At 40.4% G+C, this 26,726-nt stretch overlaps 1 protein-coding gene across 6 annotated transcripts in view; it reads left to right on the top strand.

Annotated features, from left to right (window-relative positions):
* The window catches only part of col12a1b (collagen, type XII, alpha 1b), a 151,583-nt gene that overhangs the window by 108,000 nt on the left and 16,857 nt on the right, over positions 1 to 26,726 (top strand). For all 6 annotated transcript variants that reach the window (XM_084377842.1, XM_084377841.1, XM_084377840.1 and 3 more), the window contains 13 exons: positions 712 to 864; positions 1,672 to 1,746; positions 3,991 to 4,130; positions 5,137 to 5,260; positions 5,347 to 5,490; positions 5,606 to 5,770; positions 5,866 to 5,904; positions 6,020 to 6,158; positions 9,256 to 9,398; positions 10,305 to 10,414; positions 18,470 to 18,628; positions 19,720 to 19,797; positions 24,593 to 24,679. In XM_084377842.1, the coding sequence (XP_084233968.1) occupies positions 712 to 864; positions 1,672 to 1,746; positions 3,991 to 4,130; positions 5,137 to 5,260; positions 5,347 to 5,490; positions 5,606 to 5,770; positions 5,866 to 5,904; positions 6,020 to 6,158; positions 9,256 to 9,398; positions 10,305 to 10,414; positions 18,470 to 18,628; positions 19,720 to 19,797; positions 24,593 to 24,679 (1,556 nt within the window). The remainder of the gene's footprint in view (positions 1 to 711; positions 865 to 1,671; positions 1,747 to 3,990; positions 4,131 to 5,136; positions 5,261 to 5,346; positions 5,491 to 5,605; positions 5,771 to 5,865; positions 5,905 to 6,019; positions 6,159 to 9,255; positions 9,399 to 10,304; positions 10,415 to 18,469; positions 18,629 to 19,719; positions 19,798 to 24,592; positions 24,680 to 26,726) is intronic.

Here is a 26,726-nt window from a genome sequence, read left to right as displayed (position 1 = left end):
CAGTGGCTTCAGTGACAATACATGAGTCAGCTGTTCCCTTTGAGTGTGATCAAGCTGATCGTTGAGTCCCATGAAAATGTTTAAATGAACAATAAGGGATCAAATAAGGTGTCTTGTTTTTAGTACAAGTACTGCTAGCAAGTCTTCATTGGCTTACTCTTTTTGATTTGGTACAAAAGTAACAGTTTGTTTAGAAAATCCAAGCAGACGTAAAAATGAAAAATAAAAGAAATTGAGTCTGCATACTATATAAGCTCCCAGAAACATTTCTTACCTCCATTTGTGATGCTTCATACATAGGCCTTAATAAATGTGGAAGTATGGGAGTATAACCTCATGTGCAGACTTGATTTTTGTGTTTTTCAAACTTTCTATTTATCCACCCAAAATCAGTAACATCACTTGGTCAAAGATGGTTTCCCTTGAAAGTTCGAGCAAATACTTAACAACCAGTCAAAGGTGGAGAGAGAGGAGCATCTTCCCCTTTGATAGAACATCTTTGACTTAATTAAGTGGCTGTGCATGCTCACAAAGTGTGAAATAGTGTTTGGATAACAGATTTTCATCTGTTTGACTGAAAAGGAATGTCTTCAAATAAACAAAGTGTCGGAGGAAGTCAAAGATCGGCAGAAAAAGTGTCCCATTGCTTCTGATGAAGCTTTTACTCTTACAATTTGTGAGTTAAGATCTTCATGTTTCCTTCGTCTGCAGCCTCCAGTAAAGGACAGCATGAGATCACCATCCCTGCTGGAGTGCCTCAGTACTGCTTTGATGGACTTTCTCCTGACGCTCTGTACACCGCCACCGTCTTCGTTCAGACCCCGAATCTGGAAGGTCCAGGAGTCAGCACCAAGGAGAGAACATGTGAGTGCTGCAACTGGAAGTAAAGTTGTTGTTAAAGTTGTCATTTGAATCTTCACCAACTGAATATATCTGTTCAGACTGGAGAGAGAAGGTGCATTAAAACTGTTCGTAGCTGAACACAAGTCTGCCTAATTGTAGGAGAAGTCATGTTTGCTGTGAAATCTCAGACACCAATGATCCAACCCAGTGAGATCACTATTAAAACGACACTATAGGAGATGTATGTGCTGTATAATGCAGGATAAACAACATCTGAAATCAATGAAAATTTGCATTTGTTTTTATATACAAATGCAAACACAAATGGCAGATTATTTTATCTTGATTGTTATATTTTTCTCATCACATAGAGCAGTGTATATATATTTATGTTTTCGTATCAAACATTTAATCAAATTCAGACTGGACATGTTTAAGTTATTACACACACACACACACACACACACACACACACACACACACATACATGCTGTTGTAACTTTTCAGATGTAGTGAGGTGTTTATGTTCTGAGTGTTGTTTAACATAAACCTTCACATCACTGATGGAACAACAGAAATAAAATCCCCTCCAGAACCTGGCACCTCAGATTTATAAAGGAAAAGATGATAACAGGCTCTGTGTTTCCAGCAGACTCAGTCAAACGCTGATGTGTCTGAATGTGTCTGAGATGTGGAGCATGACTCAGTGACATCACCTCACTGGACTGATCCAAAACAATGACTTCATCATATGACATGTTTACTGTTGTTCGGTATTTATTACAAATATGTTGATGACAATTTTGTAACTGTTTGTGTTTCTCACAGTGGTGAAGCCAACTCCAGTTCCAACACTCCCACCAACACCAACACCTCCACCCACCATCCCCCCAGCATGGGCAGGTAAGTGTCTCATAGAACATGCTACAGCATACTGATATTTGCTTTTGGTTTCATGATAGCGCCCCCTGTCTGTGAATATACCACTCAAAATGTAATTGTTTTTCTCTCTGTGCAGACAGCCAATCAAATCATGTTATTTTTAAACTTTACTGTATAAAGTGGCAAAGTCATGGTTCTCTGACAGTTGCAATGACGGAGAGCCAGAATGATGGAGAGCCAGAAGCCGGCTACATAAAAGAAACATCAGACATTCTAGTTTTTGTCTGCTTATCATCTATAAACATGCACTTTGTCTGTGAACAAGTGACTAAACAGACAAACATAACATACTCTAAGAACAAGCACACCGTTTACGTCAGTTTGCAGCAAAAAAAGTGAACAGTCTTTGAAGCCAACATTTTGGCCAAACTGTGTAATTACAAAGTCATGTGTCACACAGGGACTCAAAAAGACTTTTTCACATGAGTTTACATTGTGAAGGAAGAGTCACTACACCCGTGAAATGACTTGTTTCACTATAACAACTGGATCATTCAGTCTGATATCATTTGGAAAGAGCCACACGATTATATCATTTTATCCCTGTTCAAATTAGCAGAGGGCTAAACCGAAAGTTAACCAGCTTGACTGGTGGAAGTTTATAGTGTGCATGCCCTATGGGCCCCACAATGCTGAAGATCTAATTCATACCCAGGAGTTTTTTGGCTTCCTGCGCCACTGAGCAGCTTCCATAGGAAATGAGCTATGTTTCGCCTGTGATGCTGTATCCAGTTCTCATTAAACGTCCATGGTTTGCTGGCCAGATAGCTAAATAGTCAGCTGCAGCACAGTGAACTTCTTAAGAACCTGCCTGCGAAGTCAGCAAGTTTAAATGAATCACCATTATGACATCCAAATTTGTGCTTTTGACCAACAGCACAACATCAACAGTGCTGACCTTGAAGGAATCCGCCTTCGCTTAACAGTTTTATTTAACCCCTGTTAAACAAAAGCCACGGTTTGCAGCCATGAAACAGTCATACGAATATGTCTTTTGTTTAAACTGTGTGAAGTTATTGACTTAGCTGTTTGCAACAGGGCTAACTAGCTGGCTAATCGACTATTTACTGATTTATTTACTAGTTAATTGAGACTTAGCATGCTGGGTAGCTTAGAGAGTGCTTCCCACTGCAGTAACTCCTTTTTGAATGAAATTATATACAACACAACAGTACAAGGACTGTGACTGACGAGTGCTGGCATGATCTCGGCTGGCTAGTGTGTTAGTAGTTAAAAAGACTTCCTGTTCTCCCTTTCAACAATAATAAAATATTAACTATAGATATAAAAGTCACATGATTTTTCCTGCAAAAAGGGGTGACTAATTCTCATTTCAGATGTAAACAGAGTCTTTATTCAGATGTTATAGAGGGTTTGCTGCTTCAGTGCAAGCTAAAGTAAGTGGAGAGGTGAATTGAGCAAGTTGAGCATCCTCTCAGGACTCATTATGCTGCAGTGACACATTCGCTGTCCCAAAGGTCCTAAACAGTCTTTGAGGAAAACATGGATCATCTCAGGACTGAATGGATCGATTATTTTCATTCAAGCTCAGCTCTGATTGGAAACTCCTCAATGCGGCGTCTTGGCCTCGGCGGCGGTTTGAGCACTGAGTCCTTCTGGATCCGACTCGTGCCAGCAGTGGATTAATAGCCGCCACATGTGCTGCTGGCCCTGCGGGGCGCATGAAGGGGGAACACGGCCGTTAAGAACCAACAACTTAGGTGTTGAAAAAGGAAGACAGAGCAGTCCAAAGAATCTGTTTGTGTCGATGGTTTTTGTGTAAAACTTGTTTATAAATCTCTGAATGTGAGGAAAGCAGAGAGGAGATTACAAAGCGCGCTGCATCACATAAGGCAAAGATTATTCGAAGCTTTCTGCCCGATTCGTTTTGGTCTGAGAGGAACCCATTAACAAGAGCTCACTTTCAAACCTTCTGGTAACCAAATGTTGCTTGTTTTGTGTTGCCAGTACTTTTTTTTTAATCGGTGAAACCCATAATTACTATACATGTCCTCATCTCGTCATTTTTCTCAATCGTTTAGTTTGTTGCACGCTTTTCAGCTGACTTTCTTAATGCACTCCAGCTCTCAAACCATGATTATGCCGTGTGATGATGCCATTTTCTCTGCTGGTGTTTGTGATGCTGCCCTGAGGTCTGGCTCGTGGACTCAAAAGTTCCATATTGACTTGTTTTCTTTCCTTCAGTGTGCAAAGGTGCCAAAGCAGATGTGGTGTTCCTCATCGACGGATCCTGGAGTATCGGCGAGGAGAGCTTCACCAAAGTCGTGCACTTCGTCTACGGCATGATCGGTGCCTTTGATGTGATTGGTCCCTCAGGAATGCAGGTTTGTATTAAAAACACTGATCCAATAGCAAAACAGTGATGTGTTCTGACATCATGCTGCAAATGTTTTGTTTTTATGTACACAATGAACACATCCTGCTAAAAGACAGTAATAAAGCTCAGTCGATGTGCAGGAGAGGAAGGAACCAAGGGGCTCATTAAAGTCCTTCCCAGTACAAATATTAAGATTAAATCAAGGGTAATCATGAACATCCGACAACAAGAAAGCCCTAGCAAGAATAACACAGCAGGTAAACAAAACATAAAAAGGGAACTTATAAATAGGAACAAATGAGAGGATGAGTAAAGAAAATGAAATGAAAGGTTTTTAACCCTGTCGATTATGTTTTTCCACTGCGTCCTGCAGAAATATAATTAAGTAGCTGACTTCAAACTGTTCTTTTGACTTCTATAGTTAATAGTCTGTTGATGCCAAACCATACGAGAGTAAAGTAATTAGAAGTCCGTCCAATTATAATACAAAAACTTAGATCACAAGAGTGTTGGATAAGTGGATTGATTTGTCAATATCAAGAAATCGTCAGTTTTTATCATCTTTCTACAAATAATTTCAGTGTGGACAATGAGAACACTTCATACACTTAGTCTCGGTTATCACATAAATACGTACTGCATTTTGTTTGTATTATATTTTGTTGTATTTCTATCTTTCTGTATATCTCTTATTTACTTTTTTAAAAATATTTTACCTTTTTCTCTGGTGTGAAAAGTAATTCTTGTACTGATACTTCTGTCCACTCTGTGTAAAAGACATTTGTTGAATGTTTCCTGTTACTTTTCCTCATGTTTCTCCTTTGGTTTCTCTGATAAAGTCGACTTTTGTGTGTTTTTTTCCCCCTTTAAAATCAAGCGTTTATAAGTTTACAGGTTGTCCTGTTCTGTACTGCTGGTAAAGCCTTGTGGGACAAATTGTGATTTGGAGCTTTACATGTAACCATACCCGCCCTGACTTGTTGCTAATGTCAGTGATGTGACTTTCCCAACAGGTGTCATTTGTGCAGTTCAGCGATGACGCAAAGACAGAGTTCAGGCTGAATGCTTATCGAGACAAAGGCATCGCCATGTCTGCTCTTCATCACATCCGCTACAGAGGAGGAAACACCAAGACAGGTTCAGTCACACACCACATGACACAGTGACAAAGACAGTCAGCAAGTCGACCAGTTTTTCTGACACAATTTGTTTCTGTTGAACAGGAGTGGCTCTCAAACACACCTATGAGAAGGCCTTTTCTATTGAAAATGGAATGAGGAGGAACGTCCCCAGGGTGGTCGTGGCGATCACTGACGGACGCTCTCAGGACGAAGTGAAGAAGAACGCTGCCAAGCTGCAGCACGCAGGTAACCAGAATCAAATGTGCTAAAATGATCCAGAATATACTACAGTATCATAGGAAAAAAAAATCCTGTATTTCTGTTGGTTTGTATTCTAACTGTTTGTGTGTCTGGTCTTCAGGTTACAGTGTTTTTTCCATCGGTGTTGCTGATGTGGATTTCGTGGAGTTGCAGGAGATCGGCAGCAAACCCAGCGAGAGACACGTCTTCGTTGTGGACGACTTTGATGCTTTCGACACCATCAAAGAAAACCTGATTACCTTCATTTGTGAAACGGCAACATCAAGTAAGTTTGCATGATATCTACTGCAGAAAAATCAGTCAGAAATGTCTGAATTTTGTGGTAAAATGCCATAAATTTCCTTCTTTCTTTTTCTGCAGCGTGTCCCTTGATTTTCCTGAATGGATTCACTTCACCTGGTAAATACAAACAATGACGTTGGAGGCTATTTTGGAGAAATTCATTGTTTACAACAGACTAAAAATGTGTCCTGAATTCCTCAGTGAGAAGTCCTCCTGATCTGTTGTGTTTCAGGCTTCAGGATGCTGGAGGCGTTCAACCTGACAGAGAAGACCTACAGCTATGTTAAAGGCGTCTCCATGGAGACGGGCTCCTTCAACAGCTACACGGCGTACAGACTCCACAAGAACGCCTTCTTAAATCAGCCCACAACGTGAGTCTGACATCATGTAACTTTGATTTAGTTTTGTCTGTTGTTTGGTTGACCAACCCCATGGTGATTTCTTGGTCACCACTTCCTCTGGGAATGTTTTTACAGGACCAACCTTCTCGGCATAGTCAAATGCTGAGATATTACCATTATGAGGCCCATTACAGAAGAGGGTTTTTATCTATCTTAGCACAGAAAAGCTAAATATAGTGCTTCAGCTTTTTCAGAGAGGAAAATACATTGTCCGTTGGATACTAGTGGAAAAGTGTAAGGTTTTTCTCCTTTTGGAGCAACACAAAGAAGAGGTTCTTCAATTTCTGTGTTTATCAGACACCCTTTGAATGATTCATTGATTTATTCTTAATTTGTATTTATTATCTATCATTTTGTGGTTGGTAGTATGAGACACTTTTTATAAGAGAGGCGACAAACCACTGAAATCATTTTGAACAGAGCAGTCTATAACATTAGAGGTGGTAGTTGTTCACATACCCCTTTCCCACCTGCTTTATCAGCTGAACCATGAAACGTATCAGCTAATCGCGTCGTTGCACAGATTTGAGCGCACAGTTTCTAACTATTTGGTGGCAGGAAGGAGCTGGTACAGATGGAGTTTGAATAAACATTAAAGAAGACAATATCACACTAATGAACATTAAAAGACATTAAACTCTCTGATTTGTTTAAGGGCTCTGGTGTGCTGAGCTGATGGCGTCATGTAGCAGAACTTTGGATTGAACTGTTAAAGAAGTTGGTGTTGTGAAACTATGCACATGTGTAGTAGAAGTATAACCTGTGAGGAAAAAACATTTAATCCTAATTTTAGGGCAAAGTCACCAATACTTTGCAGTTTATATTAGATTTGACTGGTAATCTCTCTACTCTAGTTTTTATGCCTCAGTGAGCATTGAATGTGAAGTTCTGGCTCTCTCCCCATTCATTTAGAAAGGAGCTTGGTCTTGTTAGCCGGAAGTAACTGCCTGGGGATGTTGCCAAGATGGCTGCCGCGTCACAAGACTTGCCTGATAGGACTTTAGTAGGAAGATAGTGAAATGCACAAAATTCACAAAATCAGTCATTGTGTTGTTGAGGATAACAATGCAAAACCAGTTTATAGTCTCCTAGCAACAGTGTTCTCGGAGACTAGAACACTTAAACACCAAACACCAAAAAGTTTGTAGACCCGAACCTCTAAACTCTGCAGGGACAAAAATTCACAGCTGAGTTCAACCAACTTTCTCTCCCGGAGCTTCCCCATGACTCTGCATTTTTTATCTTTTGAACATTTCCAAGTTGTTCATGTCACTATGATGAAGCGTCCCGCCCAGCTGAGTCCAGACTGTTGGAGCTCATTCTCTTCACTAACTGGGTCAGTGGATTTACGATGCTCGGTGAGGTCAGAGTGCAGCCTGCCTTTGAACCAGTGTTTCAATCCGCTCTGAAGCTGTTTCACACAACAAGCCTCTGTCAGGCCACTGAGTGCAAACCCAACCACAAACTAGACTGTTAACACTGGCCGCCACCCAACACAGGCGGTCCATATCCAGAATATCACATGCAACAGTGGTGGAAAACAGCTTGAGTTCTGACTGTTTACCAAGTTCGACTCTCCAGAACGTGTAGTGACATCAGAGGGACAAATGAGAAACATCCTGCTCTGATGTCGTAGCAGTGCCAGCGGTGGAAACATTATTAAAATCCTTTTCTCATGTAGAAGCTGGTGAAAAACATTTTATTACAAGTAAAAAAGTCTCAGCAGATATTGTATGGTATTCTCATTGTAGAGAATCCTTCCTTTTTATATTACTGGTGTGTCAAAATATCAGTATTGATCGTCAAGCATCCCATGAAAGGCAGGAAAAGTAATGTAAGTTAAGTATGTAAATTAATTTAGTTGTTGAGGTTCAAAGTTCACGTCTTACAGGCCAACACGGACCCTCTAGGATGTCTTCAAACCTACAGTTTGTTTCTGAATGAGTGGATGAGATGGTAAATGGTTGTATTTTCACATTTAGTTTGGTGTCTTTTCACACAGAAAAAAATCAAGTGAACCGAAGTACCTCATCTGTATTGCAGGTGTGCAAAGTAGGGCTGCAACTAACATTTGTTTTCAGTCATTTTCCATTAATTTGCAGATTATTTCCGCAATTACTCGATCAATGTTTTAGTATACAAGGTTAAAAAAAAAAAAAAAAATTCCCAGAACCCAGAGTGATGTCTTTGAATGGCTTCTTTTGTATGAGCAACAGTTCAAAACCTGAAAATTCTTCATTTACATTCGTGAGTGACAAAAAAAGCAGTAAATCCTCACATTTAAGAAGCTGGAATCAGCAAAAGTTTTTGATTTTTGCTTGAGAAACAATGAATTAATTACATATTACATAACTAATTTTCTTTCAAAAGACAATTAATCGATTAATCTTTGCGGCTCTAGAGTTCGCCTGACAGTTGTGTCAGGTTGAGGGCAAACCAAGTCCACTTTCTCCAAAGATTTTGATGCGATCTTTTGGTATTGCACCAGAGTACGACTTCTGTGTTGAGATCTGAACAAACTAAATGTTCAACTGTGTTAAGTTTCTACACTGAATGCTTTAATGTACAGTTACAAAGTAAATGTTGATTGCAAAATGCAATGTCAACTGAATAATGACATCATCACAGTTTAGAGTGGTTACCTATAAACTTCACATTCACTCTGCCACTTAGAGACTAAATGAGCGATAAAACTCACATTTTGTTGCTCTGAGGAAAACGGAAAGTTATCGGGTTGTCCTTTAAACAGCGACACCAACAATAATACCACTTGGAAATGGTTTAATGTGTCATCTGTCATTTTTCCCAATGAGTCTCACCTGGTGTCCCTTCCTTTCTCTTTACCCTCTGTCACCTCTCATATATCATTTTACTGCTTTTCATACTTGAGATTTAATTTCTCCCCTTTGCATTTTTATTTGGAACAAACCCTCACACACACGCTTTGTATGCAGCTGATCCACCTTGTACCTGTTATACTCTAACCTGCTCTGGATAGGAGTGACATGTAAACCCTGTCATATCGACAGTAAATATAACATGTTGTCTGGTTTTGTCTCATGAACAGAGACATTCACCCTGACGGTCTTCCTCACGCTTACACCATCATCCTGATGTTCCGTCTCCTACCTGACTCACCCACCGAGGCCTTCGACATCTGGCAGGTGTCAACCAGCGATCACAAGCCGGAGACCGGCGTCACTCTAGACCGTAAATATCTCCTCTGTTCTTATCCACTGTTGTGTGTGTTGTTAGAGGAGGGTACTGGCTTAGTAATGTGTGAGGAGATGTGGAGCAGCTGGGTCTCATTGTGTCGTATCTACTCATGAACAGAGTTGAGTGGGGTGTAATGAACCGGCTGTGTCCTCGGGCTGCTTTGGTCTTGGTTGATAACCGAGCTGACTCCTTTAACCACAAAACTATCGTGTCATCAAGAGCTCAGCTGGCTCTCGTAAAGCCTCAGATTCAGTCTGCTGGGTTTCAATAGAAATCCTCCAGTGATGATCAGTTGTTCTGGTTCTTGAATAACGACCTCTGGACGACACTGAGATTCAGATCCTCTACAGGGAGAAACGAACTGCATGAGTTATAGTTTGACAGTTTGGGAAATATGCTTATTGACCTTCTGGTGGAAAGTTGGATGAGAAGAAGCCAAAGGTAACTTGCTAGCTTGCTAGCTCATCCTGTTTCTAGTCAGTGATGCATGGAATTGGCGGACTCTGTGAATTGTTTTTAGGCTCAATAAACAGAGACATATTTCACCGGAATTCTCCAGGAGAAGTGTAGGTTAAAAATTTCATAAACACTTAAAGATAACAGTTGCAGACTGTCAGTGTTGATCTGTGCAGAACGTCCATTACCGTGAAATTCAGTCAAAGTGGCCAAATCAGACCTTGTCAACAAATCAGGACATATTGGATTTAGATATTGGCTTAAAGTGACCAAATCAGAATGTGCAAAGTGTGCAACTGTGTTGGAATGTGTCTGAACTGATTTCAATTTCCCGCAAGCCAGAGATGCAAGTTTGGTGTTTTTGATGTTGGCAAACTTCTGGAAGAACTGGAAGAAAGGCAGGAACACGAAAACAAACATCTTTTGTTTTGTCTCTCTGCTCAGCCTCCAGCCAGACAGTGTCCTTCTACAACAAAGATGAGCGCGGTGAGATCCAGAGGGTCACGTTCGACAATGATCAAGTGAAGAAAATCTTCCACGGGAGCTTCCACAAGGTAAGAAGTCGTTTATATGAGTTGGATTAACGGCAAAGATTATAGGACACTTGAGACAGAAGTGACAAACCTTCAGGCTTCATTCATCGTGCAGAAAAGATGCTGAGACTGCAGACTAAACACACAGGAGGGATGGTAAAGGTTAAAAATGTTTCCAGATTTGTTTAAGGCAGCAGTGTTAGAAGTCCATGTGGATATTATGGTTTTGGTTTTCAAATATGTTTTCAATGGTTGGATTATATAACATTCTGAGAGTTGCATTATATAACATTTCTTTAGCTCTTGGCGTGACCGGGCATGACACATCAATCGAATCGCTCGTCTTTGTTCTCGCTGGACGTCCTCAGGTCATACAGACACTGCAGATGCCTGAGATTCCAAATGTGTTGTATATTACAGTCGGAGCACCTCACATGCAACTACAGACGTGTTCCTGAAACGTTACGAGGGCTCCGACAAACAGATGGTCCTCTGCAGGTTGTAAAACGCAGGATGTAAAGTGAGGCTGTGTTATATTTAACATTTATTCTAATGGACTGATGGAGGCAGACATCTGCATCTTCTGGATGTTATTAAATGATCAATAGACAGTCTGAGTCATGTTGAAGTGGTTTGGTTTAAATATCCAGCCAGCGGTGGAGCAAATGGAGAGTAATGCTGCTTATTTATTATGTTAAATCGAAGAGTTAAGAGTCTCTCTACAAATTACAAGTTCATTAGTGGCTCCAGTTTGTGTTTCTCATGTAATCATCATTTTATACTTTTGCAGGATTACATTTGAGTTTCAGTTCTCAACTACTCTTAAAACCAAACTTTGGAAGACTCGACAGGTTATTTGACAGGTTATTTTTAGTTCATTTTGCAAGATAAAACTAATGTACTTGTGACCCAAAAGTGTCAGAACCGCCGAGGAAAAAAGAGAAATGTAACTCTTTTGATGGCCAGACTCTCATGATGAATTTGGATGTAAAGGTTTAAGGATTGGCTGCAATGTTGGGAGCTTTAAAGACAGGAAACCACCAGGTTGAAGGTTTGAGGTGTATATTTTGTCTTGCAATGTACCTGGATAAGCTTTAGGTCAGGGAATAATTTTTGAAAATGACACAACACACAGCAACCTAAAAGATGACTGTAATCTCAATACAATCTGTCGATATGTTAATTGTAAATCTTTAACTTTTTCAAGTACCCAAAGTCTGTGAGGGTTAGACACTGAAATAATTAAGGAATACGACACTAGAGGGTGAGCTTTACCATCATTATTGGCATGTTTGTGATGTGGGCTAGCATCACTTAGGCATCGTAAGCATCAGTGAAGTGTAATATTGCTATTATAAGCGGTTCAAATCAAAATGTTATCATTTTGTGCTCTCAAAATACCAATTTATAAACACAACACTGCTTAGTTGTTCAAACTAAGATATCTGCGGAAGAAAACAAATTTTTCCTCGGACAAATTGAGCCACTACGTTTGAGAACTTCACATGTATTTTTTAAGTAAAATGTTAAGTAATGAGCTCGGTGTGCTGTCATGCTGATTTGATTGTGCTCTAAAAGTCCAATCACATTCCTTTGTCACAACTACTTGTTGTCTATTATGTTATTTATATCTCATTTATATTTGGGAGGAGACGATATCATTTGCTGTGTCATAAAGAGCACCAGATATCTCACTTCCAGCTGCATATGTGTCTGTTTTAGGAATAAAGTTCCATCTTGTGAAATGGGATAAAATTCTTTACTGCGCAGCAAACAGCTCAAACTAATAACAACTTGTTGGTTTTTCTGAGGCATCCAGCCAGATCCCAAGGCCTTCCTCAGCAGATGAGGTTTGGTCAGTTGTCATGGGGACGGTTTAGTTGTTAAAATGGCCAAAAACAGCTGAGCAAACTCTTGTCTGCTGATAAAGGCCGTGAGATGTGACTGAAAGCATCTGAAAAATAAAGTCAGTGGACCTTGAGATGAGAATTGTTTGTCTTAAAGGATTTTTTTTTTTTTTGGTTGCAAGCATTTAAAGATTCTTGAGGAATTTCACATTCAGAAAATGTTGCCAACCGCCAAGTTTAGTATTTGCTTTGTTGTCTGTAAGAACAACTCAGCTCAGACAGTATCTGTGACTTTAATTTAAATGTCACTATAAAAGTAAAGTCAACCATTTCATTAGATTTACTAACTTGGGATTAAACTCTCTCTTTCAAGAGGTTCCTGGCTAAAATGGCGGTAAAGATTTACGACACTATCAAACCAAGATCCAACATCAGAAACACAAACTGTGGTTAATGCACCGGCTATAAAACAAAGCGTCTTTTCTTTCTCTCTGCACAAACTTTTCTTTGGCCTGATGACTGACAGACTGCAGTGAAGTTTCAGGACAGTCTCCAGTCAGAGGGAATGTGTTGTATTTAGTGCAGTGGAGCTCAGAGATGTGATGCTGATAGTGACACTCATTTACATGATGTCCTGCTGGGGGATCAGTGTTGACAGCCCTGCAACAATATCACCAAGTTTCACAGGATCCATAAGCTCTTCTGAGAGGGGTAGACTGTAAAAAATGCACTGCAGTCCCTGCTGGGACGCTCGTCTGGAAAATATTGGGTCACCGCTATTAAACAATTACATCAGAGCAGCTGAGGAGCGCCAGCAGGAAGGCGGAGCTCCTCCTCCGCCTCCTCTCAGGAGCAGTTTGGGATGGCAGGCGCTCGGTCTTGCCTCCGTTGCCTCCAGTAGCCGACCGCAGGGGAATTCTTGCTGCGCTGTGGTTTTACCTCCCAGCATGCACACAGTGTCTGCTGCGGGGCGAGACGTCAGTGTCAGCAGCAGGCTGTAAAGTCAGTCTCTCATTGGACAATTTGTAATGATAAAGAAACTGTCAGTGATTTAGACTACCTGCTGTGACAGCTGTTCCCTGATGATACTGATCCTCCAGGCACTTTGAGACATAATTTACTTTTGACGGAGAATATCTTTTCTTCTGCAATTTCCCTTGTCCCTCAGGCAGGAAATATGAAGGTAGTTGTGAAATGTTTGAATTTTTCTTTGACACAAGACATGAAAAGTTCAGCCAGTCAGCTCCAGATTAAATAGATCTGACGTGTTTGTTTCCGTTGTGAGTTGTGAGTTGTGAGTCTTTGTTTTGGGATTTCTTTGTCTAGTGTGAAAGGGGTATAAATGTCCACACATCAGCTAACATCCAGCTTTTGTCCTCAATGGGAAAGGGTACATACTGCAGGCATTTATTCGCGGGTCAAATGATTCTGCAGTAGTCATGGGTGTTTATTGGCTCCAGCGATGGAAACACAACACCTGGTGACACCTGTTTAGATGTGTTAAAAGTCCGGACATTGGTGCCTAATATTTTTTAATCTGTCTTTGTTCATTAAGCGACTGAATATTGTCAGTCAACACTGAATTTGAATTAAAAGATGTTTAAATATAACCACCTTACATTGTAGCTCCATGTCATCACCAGATCAGTACTGAGCATGTGCAGCTCTAAACAGAGATAAGATATAAGCAACATGTCTCACCCTTAGCTACCGCCATCATCAGCTTTGGAAAGAACAGTGTGTTTTTAAAACAAGTTTAATGTCTTCTGCATGCAGTCTGATGACAAATATGTTCTGCTGCTTTCTCCTGTTCCTTGTTTTCTGGCGCGTTTGTGACATTGAATGTGACACACAAGAAAAAAAAAACAGAATGGCAAACTCATCTCTTGGTAAAAGAAAAGGCGTCAGTTGCCTATTTTACTGGGTTTTAATACATCTGCATATATCGACTAATTTTGATGTAAAAAATGGTGTGAGAGTGAAAGAGAAAGTGATGCAGAATTGATCCCTGAGGGTGTCTCCTTCCTCCCTCCTCTGTCAGAGAGGTCAGAGGACAACGTTCGTCATAAACCTGGAAGCTCAGAGTCAAGGACACTGCTGCGGGCTGGACACATGCACATCATGAAGGTTAAACCTTTGACTTTCTCACTCTGGATTTTTACTTTTTCTAACGTTGAACCCTCGGGTAATAATAAAAGTAACTGCACTGAAGAATCGATTGGTAAAGATTTAAAGGCCTGTCAGTTAGTGGGGCAGCTGACTGAGAGAAACATGAATTAAACCTGATTACAGTCTCCCTGTGAGCTGATGTTTGGGTCGGTTATTGTGCCAGGATTACATCGATGAAAGATGTCAGGGTTCGCCCCATCAACTTGTCTATAATCCTCTTCCCCTTGGAAACCAGCTGACTCAGCCTTGAAATCCTCCTGCAGATGAGTTTACCAGTCAAACACACAGATCTGTTGTGGGCACCTGGAGGTTTCTGAGCATCTCTGTGGTATTAGAGTGAAGATCCTCCCTCTGAGCTCTATGTCAACTATCAGCCCTCACTGGTTAATCTGGGCCAACTGCAGAGAAATAGATTAACACTCCTGCCAGCAACTCAGAGAATCAGAGAGTGAAAAAGAGAACACAAAGATGAGAAAAAAAGATGCTCTGACTAACGGGAACATCTTGGAGACATTTGATCAAGAAGGAGATACCCTAACCCTTCTGCTCTCTTTTGCTACTTCATAAGACAAAACGGTCAGTCACAGTAGTTTAAACATTCGTCCGTCCCATTTGTTGCTTGTACAGTGCAGACATGAGAACAACATCAATCGAATCATGCAAAGAAAAGTCCAAAGCGCCTGGTGGATGAAGGCCTGAAACTTGTCCCACTGACCTACTGACATGAAGCCAGAGACGGATTTCCATCTGCAGCGAGGCAGTGTGTTCAACTTCAGCACAGATGACCAGGATCCTCTCATAACAGCCTGTAACTCAAACAGAGCTTCCAGACTTCAGTATGAATGGTTAAAGGTGCATTCCAAAAGTTCTTGTAGAGCCTGTAAAACACAAGTTGCAATCAGGTTCATTTCATTTGAAACACAGATGAAGAAGAAAGTCGCTATCATAAATTAACAGTTGGCTTCCAACACAACACAGAGCCCCTTTAATACTTCTTTAAAGGTTTAAAATATGTGGAAAATACTGGTTTTTAGATTAGACTTGCAACAGAACAGTAATAAGTCAAATACATGAGTATTAGCAAATACGTCCATATTCCCATTTTTTTGTGTCTTTACTTTGGCACACTGAACAAATGAGGGCCAAGGAAATAGGGGAAAAAATCACAAAATTAGGTCAAATACTAGTGAACTATGATTATGCTGTTACTTGAAACTATCTTTTATCTCTTCAGTGTAAAAGAATGGTATGAACCTAACAAGTTTTCCAGTCATTTACTTAAATTTAAGATTTCCTGACTAATTGAGGCATATACACTGTATGTCTTGGTCAATTTACGATTATACTGTGAATTCAAAAATAGCAACTAGCAAACTTTTACGAGAAATGTAATCTCGTTTTTCCAAAGCTAGGATTTAAAATCTTTTTTGGGAAGTAAAAGTTTCAAATCAAATCAAGGCTCAAAAGATTCCCAAAGCTGGAAGCACAGTTTGAAAAATGGATGAGTTCTTTATTTTGGCAGGTTCGATGCTGATATCATCAGGATCAGTCAAAGATCCACAGGAGACGATCCATCAGTTTGTGTTTTACAGGAACAATGTTTCAGTTTTCTTCTAAGTCTCAGAGGATTTTCCAGCCTGTTGGCAATACTTTTGGCTCGAACCTGATTGTATTTAAATGATGGCGGATTCAGTTTGAATATATCTGAGCTGTTACTGGAAACTCAGCGTCTCCTGTTAAAGTGTTGAGAGTGACCTGCTGCAGCTTCATCAGCACCTGCTGAGTTGTTGAAAGCTGATGAGAATCAGATAAATGCCTGAAAGTGTAAATGGAAACACCGCTGCGCTCCCTCCCCCCCGCCCCCCGAGGTCTTTCTTGGATGTGTCAGTGTTTCCGCTGTCGGTCTGTGGTCTTCTCAACATGCCTCTGAATCTCTGTGGACGCTCTCTGACCACAGACGGCGAGCGGCGGCCAGCCTGTGGCTTTGTAAAGCAACGTTTTCCCTCCTTACAGCTGGACTCGTTCTGATCGCCCCTGCCTCCGAGGGGCCGGCTTCAAGGATAAGTTGTTGTAAAGGCGGCACTCATGGCTTACCACAAAATGACATCATGAGGAGATGTGGCGAGGGAGATGTGAGTAAGGAGAAATGCAATGTGGTCGTGTGGATATGAGAGAGATAAACCCGCTGCTGCCTCAGTTATTTTACAGTTAAGAGTCAAAGTGATGTCAGATGTCCAATGAGATGGAGGGAAGGAATTCTGGGATATTTGGTTTTTAAAACATGATGCGTTTCCAGCAGAAACTGTTTTGGGGAAAATGGAAGGAATCTTTGAGATGTGGCTGAGCAGGATGTCCAAAGGTTTATTTAAAAGTGGCTGGAATTGTTGACATAAAAGCTGCTGGTATGTTGGGATGTTTCAATCTGGTAAGTCAGTACAGTCCTGACCTCATTAAAGGTCCCATTTAGTAGGAAGTGAGATTTCCATGTTCTTTTATTATAAAGCAGGTCTAGCTGCTGTGTGAACACTGTGAAAGTTTGAAAGAGAAATGCTTAGTCTGTATTCAGAAACAAGCCGCCAGGACTTCTATAAAGTTGTGATGTCACAACTGTCAGGCCGACGCTCCGACCTGTGAGAGCTGACCAATCTTAAAGAGACGGGCACTAAAATAGAGCATTCAGACAGAGGATGAATAGAGGTGCTGCTGCAATGGACAGTATGAGAGAAATAATGTGTTTTTTGAAGTTTAAAACTTCAAAATAAAATGTGAACTTGAAAATTTGCAAAATATAGGACCTTTTAAGTAGATTTGCTTGAGGAGATCCACAGGAAATCATTTGCTACTTTGCTAACTAAGTGAGAATTGTAAAACGACTACTTATACTACGACATCACTTCTGCATGAGCTTCACAATAAGGGAACTTCTACGTAGAAAGAACTTTACTGTGAAACTGGAATATTCATTATTAACTAAAAGGACCAAATCAAGTTTTTTTCTTTCTGTAATGATTGAAATACCTCAGCTCAGCCTATCTGCCAAGATACCAAGAACTGATCAATATCAGTTCCTTGTTTGTCCCCGAATGTAAAATCAGTGTGGAACTGGGATTGCAAGGACAAAGTAATGTTAGATTCTATCACATGTTTAACAAATCCAGATAAAGGACACATCTTATTTCAGTAAACTCACTCTGGCAGAACTGTGTAACATCTGTTTTATTTAATGAGGAACAAGAAGAAACAAAGACAGGATGCAATTAAACTTATTAAGAGTTATTAAGTGAAGCCTTTTTGCCTCAGCTGATCCAACACCTGTGATCTTATCCCTGTTTGTTGCACTTATTAGAAAAGTTGAACAAGAACATGTCTTTCCTCCAGTGAAAGTATGGTGAAAACTTAACAGAGTTTGTCTGAATGAGCATCTTTATGAGCGTCTTTACTTCTAGTTAAGATGTTGTGTCATGTTGACTTGTATAAAAATGATCCAAACGAGGATTGTAAAGTACTTGGTATCAGCAGATATCCTGGGTTTAGGTGATTTGATTTGGGACTGGAAAATGTTGTAAAGTTGCATCCTAACGCTATGAAGTAACCTCTTTATATGACCTGATTCCCAGAAAATAAAAGCGGTAATAAAAGTTGCAGTTTTGGGGGCATTTGGCATCTTTAACAGGAACGTACAACATTAGAAGTAAAGACAATTCTCAGATTTCTCCAGGAAACAGGAAGCAGTTCAAAGCCAAAGTACCATGTGAATTTCTATACGTCAAGTGTTTGATCCAAACTTTAATTGTCTTCTCTCTGCAGCAGTGCTGATGGAGAGTCTTTAATTCTGAATGAAGAGAGAGAAGCGCTGGTTTTCTTCTCTTACATTCCAGCGGCGTTTTAAATAAACAGAACTACAGCAGAGACGATCTCAGGCTCTGCATAACCTAATAGTTTGCAGGCCATCAGGATAAAAACCAGACACAAGGCTTGGTCTTGGAACAAAGAATGTGGCAATAAAATCTCTTCTCCTGTTTTTTCTCTTTTCCTCCTCTTCCTCTCTCTTTCTCTGAAGCTCCATATCCTGGTATCCTCCACCGGCGTCAAACTCAACATCGACTGCCAAGAAGTGGCTGAAAAGGAGATCAAGGATGCCGGAAACACATCCAGGGACGGCTACCAGGTCCTTGGCAAGATGTCCAAGTCCATCGGCTCCAAAGGAGAATCAGCAACTGTAAGTCGACTGTGATCCTGCAGCGTTCACAGAGCAGTGGTTTTCACTTGACATTGTCAAGGATTCTCTTAACTTGCAGTCTTTATGGACAGTGTGTGGTTAAATGGGTAACAGGAGGTATTGATAAATCAATATAGATATAGTTTATAACATTAAAGTGATAGTTTGGGTTTTTGATGTGGAGTTGTATTTTCTGTCTGTGTGGAGAAGCAGCGTGTAGCGCCGGGAGGAAGCAGAGCATTGTACTGCTGTAAGCCAAGGAGAAGCAAGACGTATTTTAGCCTCCTAAAATAAGTCCTACCTAAAAAATATATCTTTGTTTAAGTGTACGTTATATATGTCTACATTACTGTATATTGCTGTTAAAAATGATTTTCCTTTGGCACTACTTTCCCTCAACCATACAACGTCTGTATTCTTGCACACAAGCGCAGCTGTGTGTGTGTGGCGTATTACAGTTAGGCTGCATATTTTCGGCAACTAAAATACGTCTTGCTGCTGGTCCAGTTTACAGCAGTACAATGCCATGCAGCCTGCCCGGCTCGGGCTGCCTCTCCACACAGGGTGAGAGCTGATACTACACTGTGTTTCTGGCTGAAGACTCATGATTAAACTGTTTTAAAGTCATTCAGCTGACTCAGTAACCTACACAGCAGCTTCATTAACATGACCTAATGTTAGTCACTGGTTGAACCTGAATTCAACGTTTCATTTGTTGAAGAAATTGAGATTTATCAATTTAAGTCATTTAAATAAACATTTTTGACCTTTGAACTCAGTGACATTAGCTCATGTTTGAAGCTGAACACAGATCAGTTTCCCCTGCGTTCAGGCAGTTAGGATTGTGTAACAGAATCATGGGCTGAACTTAATCAAAGTGAACATACAGAAATGTGTATGTTCTGTATGTTGAGCCTTCAATATGGCTACAATATGAGCCGTTTCCTGTGTTCCCCGGGGCTGATGGGACTCTGCTGTGCTGCGTTCTTGCTGTCTCTCTGTGCGTCTTCTGGGAGCTGTGAAGGGCGTATCAGAGACACATGTACCACAACAGCATTTCCATGTTTTTCTTTTTTGTTTCCACTCCACAGTTCCAGCTCCAGATGTTCGATATTGTCTGCAGCCTGGGCTGGACCAGCAGGGACAGATGTTGTGACCTCCCGTCAATGGTAAGGGAACCCCGGCCTCCACAAAACATGGACACAGGGTCTTTTAACTTAACATGTTTAACGTGTTCATACTCTTTATGCTTCATGCTTTAGCTTCGACTTTAGTCTCCAGATAATCAACATTTGTGAGGAACGTCTCCTCTGCTTCTAATAATCTACTGGATTGATGGAGTTCTTGGCCTGTAGACGGAAAATGTTCTTCCACGATATAAAATTATATCATGGAAGAAGTTGTTCAACTTCAACAAAAACCTAAATTTTTGGAAGAGTTTGTGGATCTTCAAAGTGTGATTAGACACATTCTTCAATGTATATCTTGTTTTTTTTAACCTGTAAGTAAAGAAAATGTTGATGCTTCTGCGAGTAGCTATAGGTGGGTAATCTTGATATGTGAGGCTCCCAAAAAATACTTGTCAAATCTTTAAAACTCGCATCTGCTTGTGTGCATTTTTTCCTGTTCACATCTGCGGAGCATCCTGATCATCTTAAAGAAAACTGTCTGGCCACTGGGTTTCTCTCAAACACTTTTGGAAGGGAGCGACTCAGGAACAATGCAGAGATGTTTAATGACACGTTTCGTTTCAGTTAAGAGCGGCAGTAATTGGAGCCTCCTGACTGTTTGTGGTGTAACACCCAGCTGCAGGTCCAAACACTCAGCGTGTCCTTGGTTTTCTCTCTGACTCAGCAGCGGATCAAAGCTCAGAGCGGCCTAATCAGAGTCAGAACCGGCTCGAATCAAAGAGGAAAATAAACAGGGTATATATGATACGCATGAGTGTGAGCCAGGCGATGCGTCTGGTAAAAGGACAACAGGGTGTGAGATTTAATACAAAACATCATGATTGAGATTGAAGAAAAAGCAGCAAGGATTCACATATTTAACAGAACTGTGTGTTCTCATATACTGTGGATTTTTTATGACCTGAGTATTGTTTTCTTGATTTTGACCATCATTCATAACAAGCGGTCAGATAATTTCACAGGGTTCAACACTGATGAGAAATCTGCTTGCCAAAAGTAATTTTTTACTTGCCCCAGTGCAAATTATTTTATTTATGAGCAGTTAGCAAATAACAACAAAGAACAAATTGTCAAGTTTAATCTCATCTGCCTTGCTCCAAAAAAACCCCAATGTGTTTAATTATTTTTCCAATTTGCCCGATCCGGCAAGTAGGTGCTAGATTTACAAGCTCAAGTTGCTTTTTTACCAGCTCGTTCTGATTTATACAAATTCTGAAGTATAGCAGCCTGGTCAGTGGCTTTATGCTTTTAAGTTTGACGCTGTAGCTTCTCCTCTCAGGTCACTTCTGGTGCAGTAGCATAAAAAGCGAGGAAGTTCAAGTCAGAGGGGGGTGGTTTAAGGGTCATACACTGGACTTTCCCTCCGGAGAAAGCGGTTCATGTCCCATTTGTGGCCAAGAGTCAGAGGGATTCGCTTAATCAGAATCTGAATCAGAAATACTTTATTGATCCCCCAGGGGAAATTGCTTGCAAGTTATGTTAGTTATGTGATTTAATGTACACAAGTGGAGTGACATACTTAGGTCATCTATGTTCTGTTTCTTCTGTTCTCGGAAGTTGTTCTCTGTTCTTCACTCGGGTAACTTCTGTTACCTGAGTGAAGTGCTTACATTATTTTTTATAACATGACGTGAGTAACAAGACTGAACATAGTTTTTTTTAGTTTAAAGTATTTTCACTAAGCCTAACAAAGTAATTTTCGGGTCTACAGCTAACCAAACCACAACCTTTTAAGAACGTTTATAATGTGCATCACTTTGTGTTGAAAAGTGTTGGGGACATAAGGGCCCAGATGAAAACACATTTTTAAAATGTCTTAAACATATTTTTGGCCCGAGGTCAGAGTAGATTATTATGACAGGAAAAAAATTGCATAATGTTGCAGCAAAATTGACACTAGAGTGTCAGTTTGAATCTTAAGCCGATGACCAGACTGCTGTATTTTGACGAGTTGAGAGAGAGGGAACGTGTTGCATTTTACTTCCAGGCAGTCCTTACTGTTGAGTGTCTTTTTAACCAAAATATCTTAATCATTTATAGAGAAGACAGATACAACTCATGTTTGACGTCTGTTAAGACTTAACCACCACGCGGTTTCACAGTGAATCAGAGGATTCTAACATGTTGTTTGTTTACTTATAGCTTTTCAGTTAATTTTTAACACAGGATCTAGATCTGTTTTTTTTTAAATAAAATGCAGAAGCTGTCACCATAAAGTTTCCTTCATCAGAGTGAAACTTCAAACCTAACATCAATGTGTTTGCTGCTGCTCTAAATTAAAAAGCTTTAAAACTCACCACTGCTCATCCGCTCTCATTGTTAAAACTTTGATGTGTGGAGATTCTCTCATCTTTAGTTTTTTGACTTAATTCAGTTTAAATGGGGGTGCTATTAAACCTGCATTCAGTGACTTATTTTGGTCATTTGGGGGCAAAAAACAAGCTGTAAACATCTGGCGAACGTGCAAGCAAACACTCACTTTCTAACACGCAGAGATTGTCCCGTGCAGTGCTGATGTTCTGCAGGCTGAAGAGAAGGAAAATAAAGCTGAACAGACTTTAAAGAACATAAAACAAGCACAAACATGACAAATATATTCACAATGTGTTAGAGAAGTTCCTGTCTTTCCATGTCCTTCATCTCTCAAATGAGAAAACATTTCTGGTGTTTTTAAAGACCTCAGTGAGTCTAAAGAGAGAGGAACAATTGTTTGCAGGCAGTGAAATATTTGGCCACCGGCAGCAGCAGTGACAGTTTAATGCAGCACAGTGTAGGCTGTTGTTTAGCGGCTGGCCTTTCTCACTTCAGTCCCAGCAGAGATCTCCAGAGAGGCTGGAACAAACAAAGCTTTGTCTGAGCGCAGCACGTCTGCAGTTGGACGTCCAAAACATTTTGAAAAGGATTCAACTGTGGTGGATTATTATCTCAATTGCTGCAGAGTGAGGACAGCTGCTTGATTGGGCTGTTTTGCTGACAATTATTTAATGATCCAAACTGAGGCAGTCGGTGTGGAAATGTACACTGGAACCAGGAGGAGTTTCACATCCATGTGGGAGTTAGTATCCAGCATGAACTTGAGCATGAAACTCCTCCTAAACAATTCAGTGTGTGTTTTACGTACTTAATAGACATTTTAGCTGACAATCTGAATGGTAGGAAAACAATTCTCCAATTCAAGAATGGGAAAGAATTCCACGTTCAAAACTTCACACGTGTCCTCAGTTCCCAAATGCTTACTTAAAGAAAAGGTGATGGAACACAGTGGTAAACGTGCTCCTGTCTCCACTTTTTCTAACTGTGGTTTGAAACATAATGATTGTTTCTGTTGGAATGGAACAAAGGCCAAGATGTAGATGTTCAAAAATATTAGTGTGAACATGTATGACAGGAGTGTTCTAGCTAATGTGTTTGTTTTGGGCGAAGAATGAAGCTTGGCAGGTTATTCCAATCAAAACATCAGAGTAAACTGCTGCTGAACACAGCACAAATGTCAGAACACTGACTCCATGTTTGTTCTTTTAATGAATTTCGCACCAGATTGAATAACAAATGGTTTCAGAGGTCCAAACACCAGGATAAATATAAGCAATGACTGTTTCTGCAAACCACCAATATGTTGAAACTTTATTGTTTTAAAGGTTTAATTTTTAACTTCAAGTTGTCACAACACTGTCTGTATGCTCTGGTTAGGTTTAGGTACAACAAAACACTTGGTTAGGGTTAGGAAATCATCATGTTTTGTCGTCACCATTATTGGAAAATATCCCGACATCTCATCAGAAAAAACCCAGTGGTTTCTCGCTTATAAATGTTAAAAACGACATCTTGAACAGTGGTCGCTGGCTGAGCAGCCATCTCCCCCTCCTGACATACATGTAATCTGAAAATGACATTACACATATTGTTGAAATGTTGATACGTATAACTCTTACAAACTTGAATGTATCATTGATTTGCAGAATGTAAAATGCCAACATAGGTTGTTTGATTTTACCGGGGGAGTATACTGCCAGCCAAGGAACAGTAGTAATACTTAAAAAAAAAAAAATATCTGCATTATCCACTTGTTAGAAGAACCATTTTCCTGCTTTTGTGTCCTGACAGTCCTCCTCTCTAGGAGACTGTGTTTTTAGATTCCTGAACTGTTTTTCTTGAGGTTTTATTTACACACAAGCTTAATTTCACCGTGTGCTGAAATCTCTGAAGCAGAAAATGTGCCTAGCTCTACTGGAAAATCACCCAGGGTGCTGTCACTGTGCCCACATATTTGTTCTGGTGGAGCTGCTCCAGAAAACGTCACGCATCCTAGCTCTGCTCTTTATCTTGTGCGAGAGAGTTTAACCTACAGAAATGTTGTTTAAGTGGTTGACCTCATGAGTTTAAATCAACATTGTGAAATATTTTCCCAAACAAAGACAGGCTGCACTTCCAACATGATGTTACACTGCTTAAAAATGTTTCTGGTAACACTTCAGACCTGCTGAACTGCTCTCATGTTCGCGACACCTTTTTCAGACGCTCTCTCACAGTTTGTCAGTGACTGTTAATGTTTGAACCATGACTGTATGAACCATCTGCTGCTAATGAAGTGACATGAACACTGTTAGATGTTAGCTTCGCTCCAGCCCTCAATCTAAAGTTACATCAGTTGAATCCCGGAGTCTGTTTTCTTTGGCTCGTATGAATCAGTTCGTTCATACACTCTGTTTGAAGGTCAACTCAGTGACTGTTTATATTCTGTTTGTTTCTGACTTTCTGTTTCCTTCTCTACCAGAGAGATGAGCTGAAGTGTCCGTCTCTTCCCAACTCCTGCACCTGTACCTCAGAGCCCAATGGGCTGCCAGGGACTCAGGGACCAGTGGTAAGAATCACCTGAATCCACCTTAACAACCTGTTAAAAAGCTCCTTTTTACAGAGCAGTTTAGAGTTTCTACTTGTTTACTTGATTCTTTCCATTTTGGAGAATTTAAAGTGTTCCTCCTCTACATTTCAGAGGAAAGTCTTGTACTCTTTTTCACCATTATTTGACAGCTCAGCCCCATCTCCTAGAAATGATGTTTATGAACTAAATGATTTTTGCCAAACCCTTTTTGGAGGAAACTGAACTATTTTCAAATCCAGGAGGAACCATGTCGTTGTACTCTCCGGGGTCCATCTCCTCTGTCCATTCATTCTTAGGTTGAGGCAACTAAAAAAAGTATTGTTAGCACTGCATTAGTGTTGCACTCCTTTAACATTACTGGACTCGATGCAGTGGAATCAGATATCTTCTTTTTTATGCCACACATTTTGACAAGAAGGAACGATCAAAAGCTGGTCCATACATTACCCACCATGCAACTCAACTACTGGCTGTTCAGTCAGAAGACTTGAGGATGTTGTGCAAGTAGTGGCTAATGTAGCCTGCGGGTACAGAGGTCTGGTCAGCTCACTTCTGTCTGACTCCACACCAACAGATTTGTTTTATTTTACATTTATCAGACTTCACACAGCTCCCTCTGGAGACACTGAGGGCCCTATTTAGACGGTCTTTGGCGCTCGATCTAAAGCGCAGCACGCTAGTGCGTTTAGGGCTTGACCAAGTCCATTTTACTAGTTAAATGGCAAATAATCTGGGTTTTTAACTCTGAATTAGTCATGGGTGTGTTTTGAGCGGAACATAAATCAAACCAATCCGAGTGTCGTCTCCCGTTCCCTTGAAGAGCCAGGTGTGCTGGGGCCTGCACATATTAAATGGTAGCACTCATCTCTGCTGAGGGAAAGGATGTGATCCTCGGCTGCTGGACCCTCTGCCCCGCCACTTCATAATCATCTGTCCCATCAACAACTCTGTTCGACTGCATATGAAAAAATACCATAATATTTTACTGAGGAGGAGGAGGAGCACTGCTGCGTCCCTGTGTGTGTGCGCACAGATCTCAGTCCGTGGATAAGGTGGGGCGGGTCATAAAAGTACAAAGCACAAGTACATTTGTTATTTACACAACGCTGGGCGTGAAAATGACTACTGCGTTGGTCGGAAACTACCAATGACACTTTGTGCAAGAAGACAGTAAGATAGAGCCCTAAGACTCGTACTCCCCAAACACCTGGAAACAAACAAATCAGTCTAGTTTCCCTTTGAGAACGATGGTGATATTGGTGAAATATTGAGACTGTTTAAACTAAACTTTTAAATTATTTAATGACTTCCTGAACCTTAAAAGCAGGTGCTTTGAGTTCCCTAAACACAACCATAAAAACATTTATCCTCCTTTTGTTGCCTCAAGCCAATAATGTCAAACAAATTAAATATTTTTGCAGTCTAAGATTTATTCAGAACCTTTCCTCATTTTATTGATAAAAACATAATGCTACCAGCATTATAGTTCCTTAGTTTTATAGTTGTTGGCATCGTTGTGAATTAGTGACATATGAAGGTAATTTCTAGGAGACAAGGTTGGTTGCTTGTTAGTCATTTTTTTAATCATATGTTGGATAGAACATCAACTGTCACACACAAATCAGCATTGTTTCATATTATGAAACTTTTACTGAACCTGTGGAGGAGCATGTTGATCCTTCAATCCACCATTTCTGCTGTGGTTTTCATGCTTTCAGTATTCAGTAATCTGTAATTTCATGGATTAAGCATTGAGCCAGGAAACATTTTTCATAGGGAGCTCTTCCTTTTTTACTCTTAATACTCGTTTTCTTTTACTTTTACTCAAATGCTTTTATTTCTATTGGAACATTTCTCCACTGAGCTATTTCCCCAGTAAGTTAAAGCTCTGGCCTGTCGGTTATTTATGGTTATTTATATACTGTATGTTGTACAAGGGAGATTATTGCACCCTGAAGCACATTAACCATGGGAAACATCTTTGCAATGCCTCATAAAATCTTTTAAGAGGGTGGAGAAGGTAAAC

This window comes from Pagrus pagrus, assembly GCF_965226575.1.
Source record: "Pagrus pagrus genome assembly, chromosome: 16".
Lineage (NCBI taxonomy): Eukaryota > Metazoa > Chordata > Actinopteri > Spariformes > Sparidae > Pagrus > Pagrus pagrus.
The sequence above is the reverse complement of the archived record's forward strand: the minus strand, read 5'-3'. Positions and strand labels throughout refer to the sequence as shown.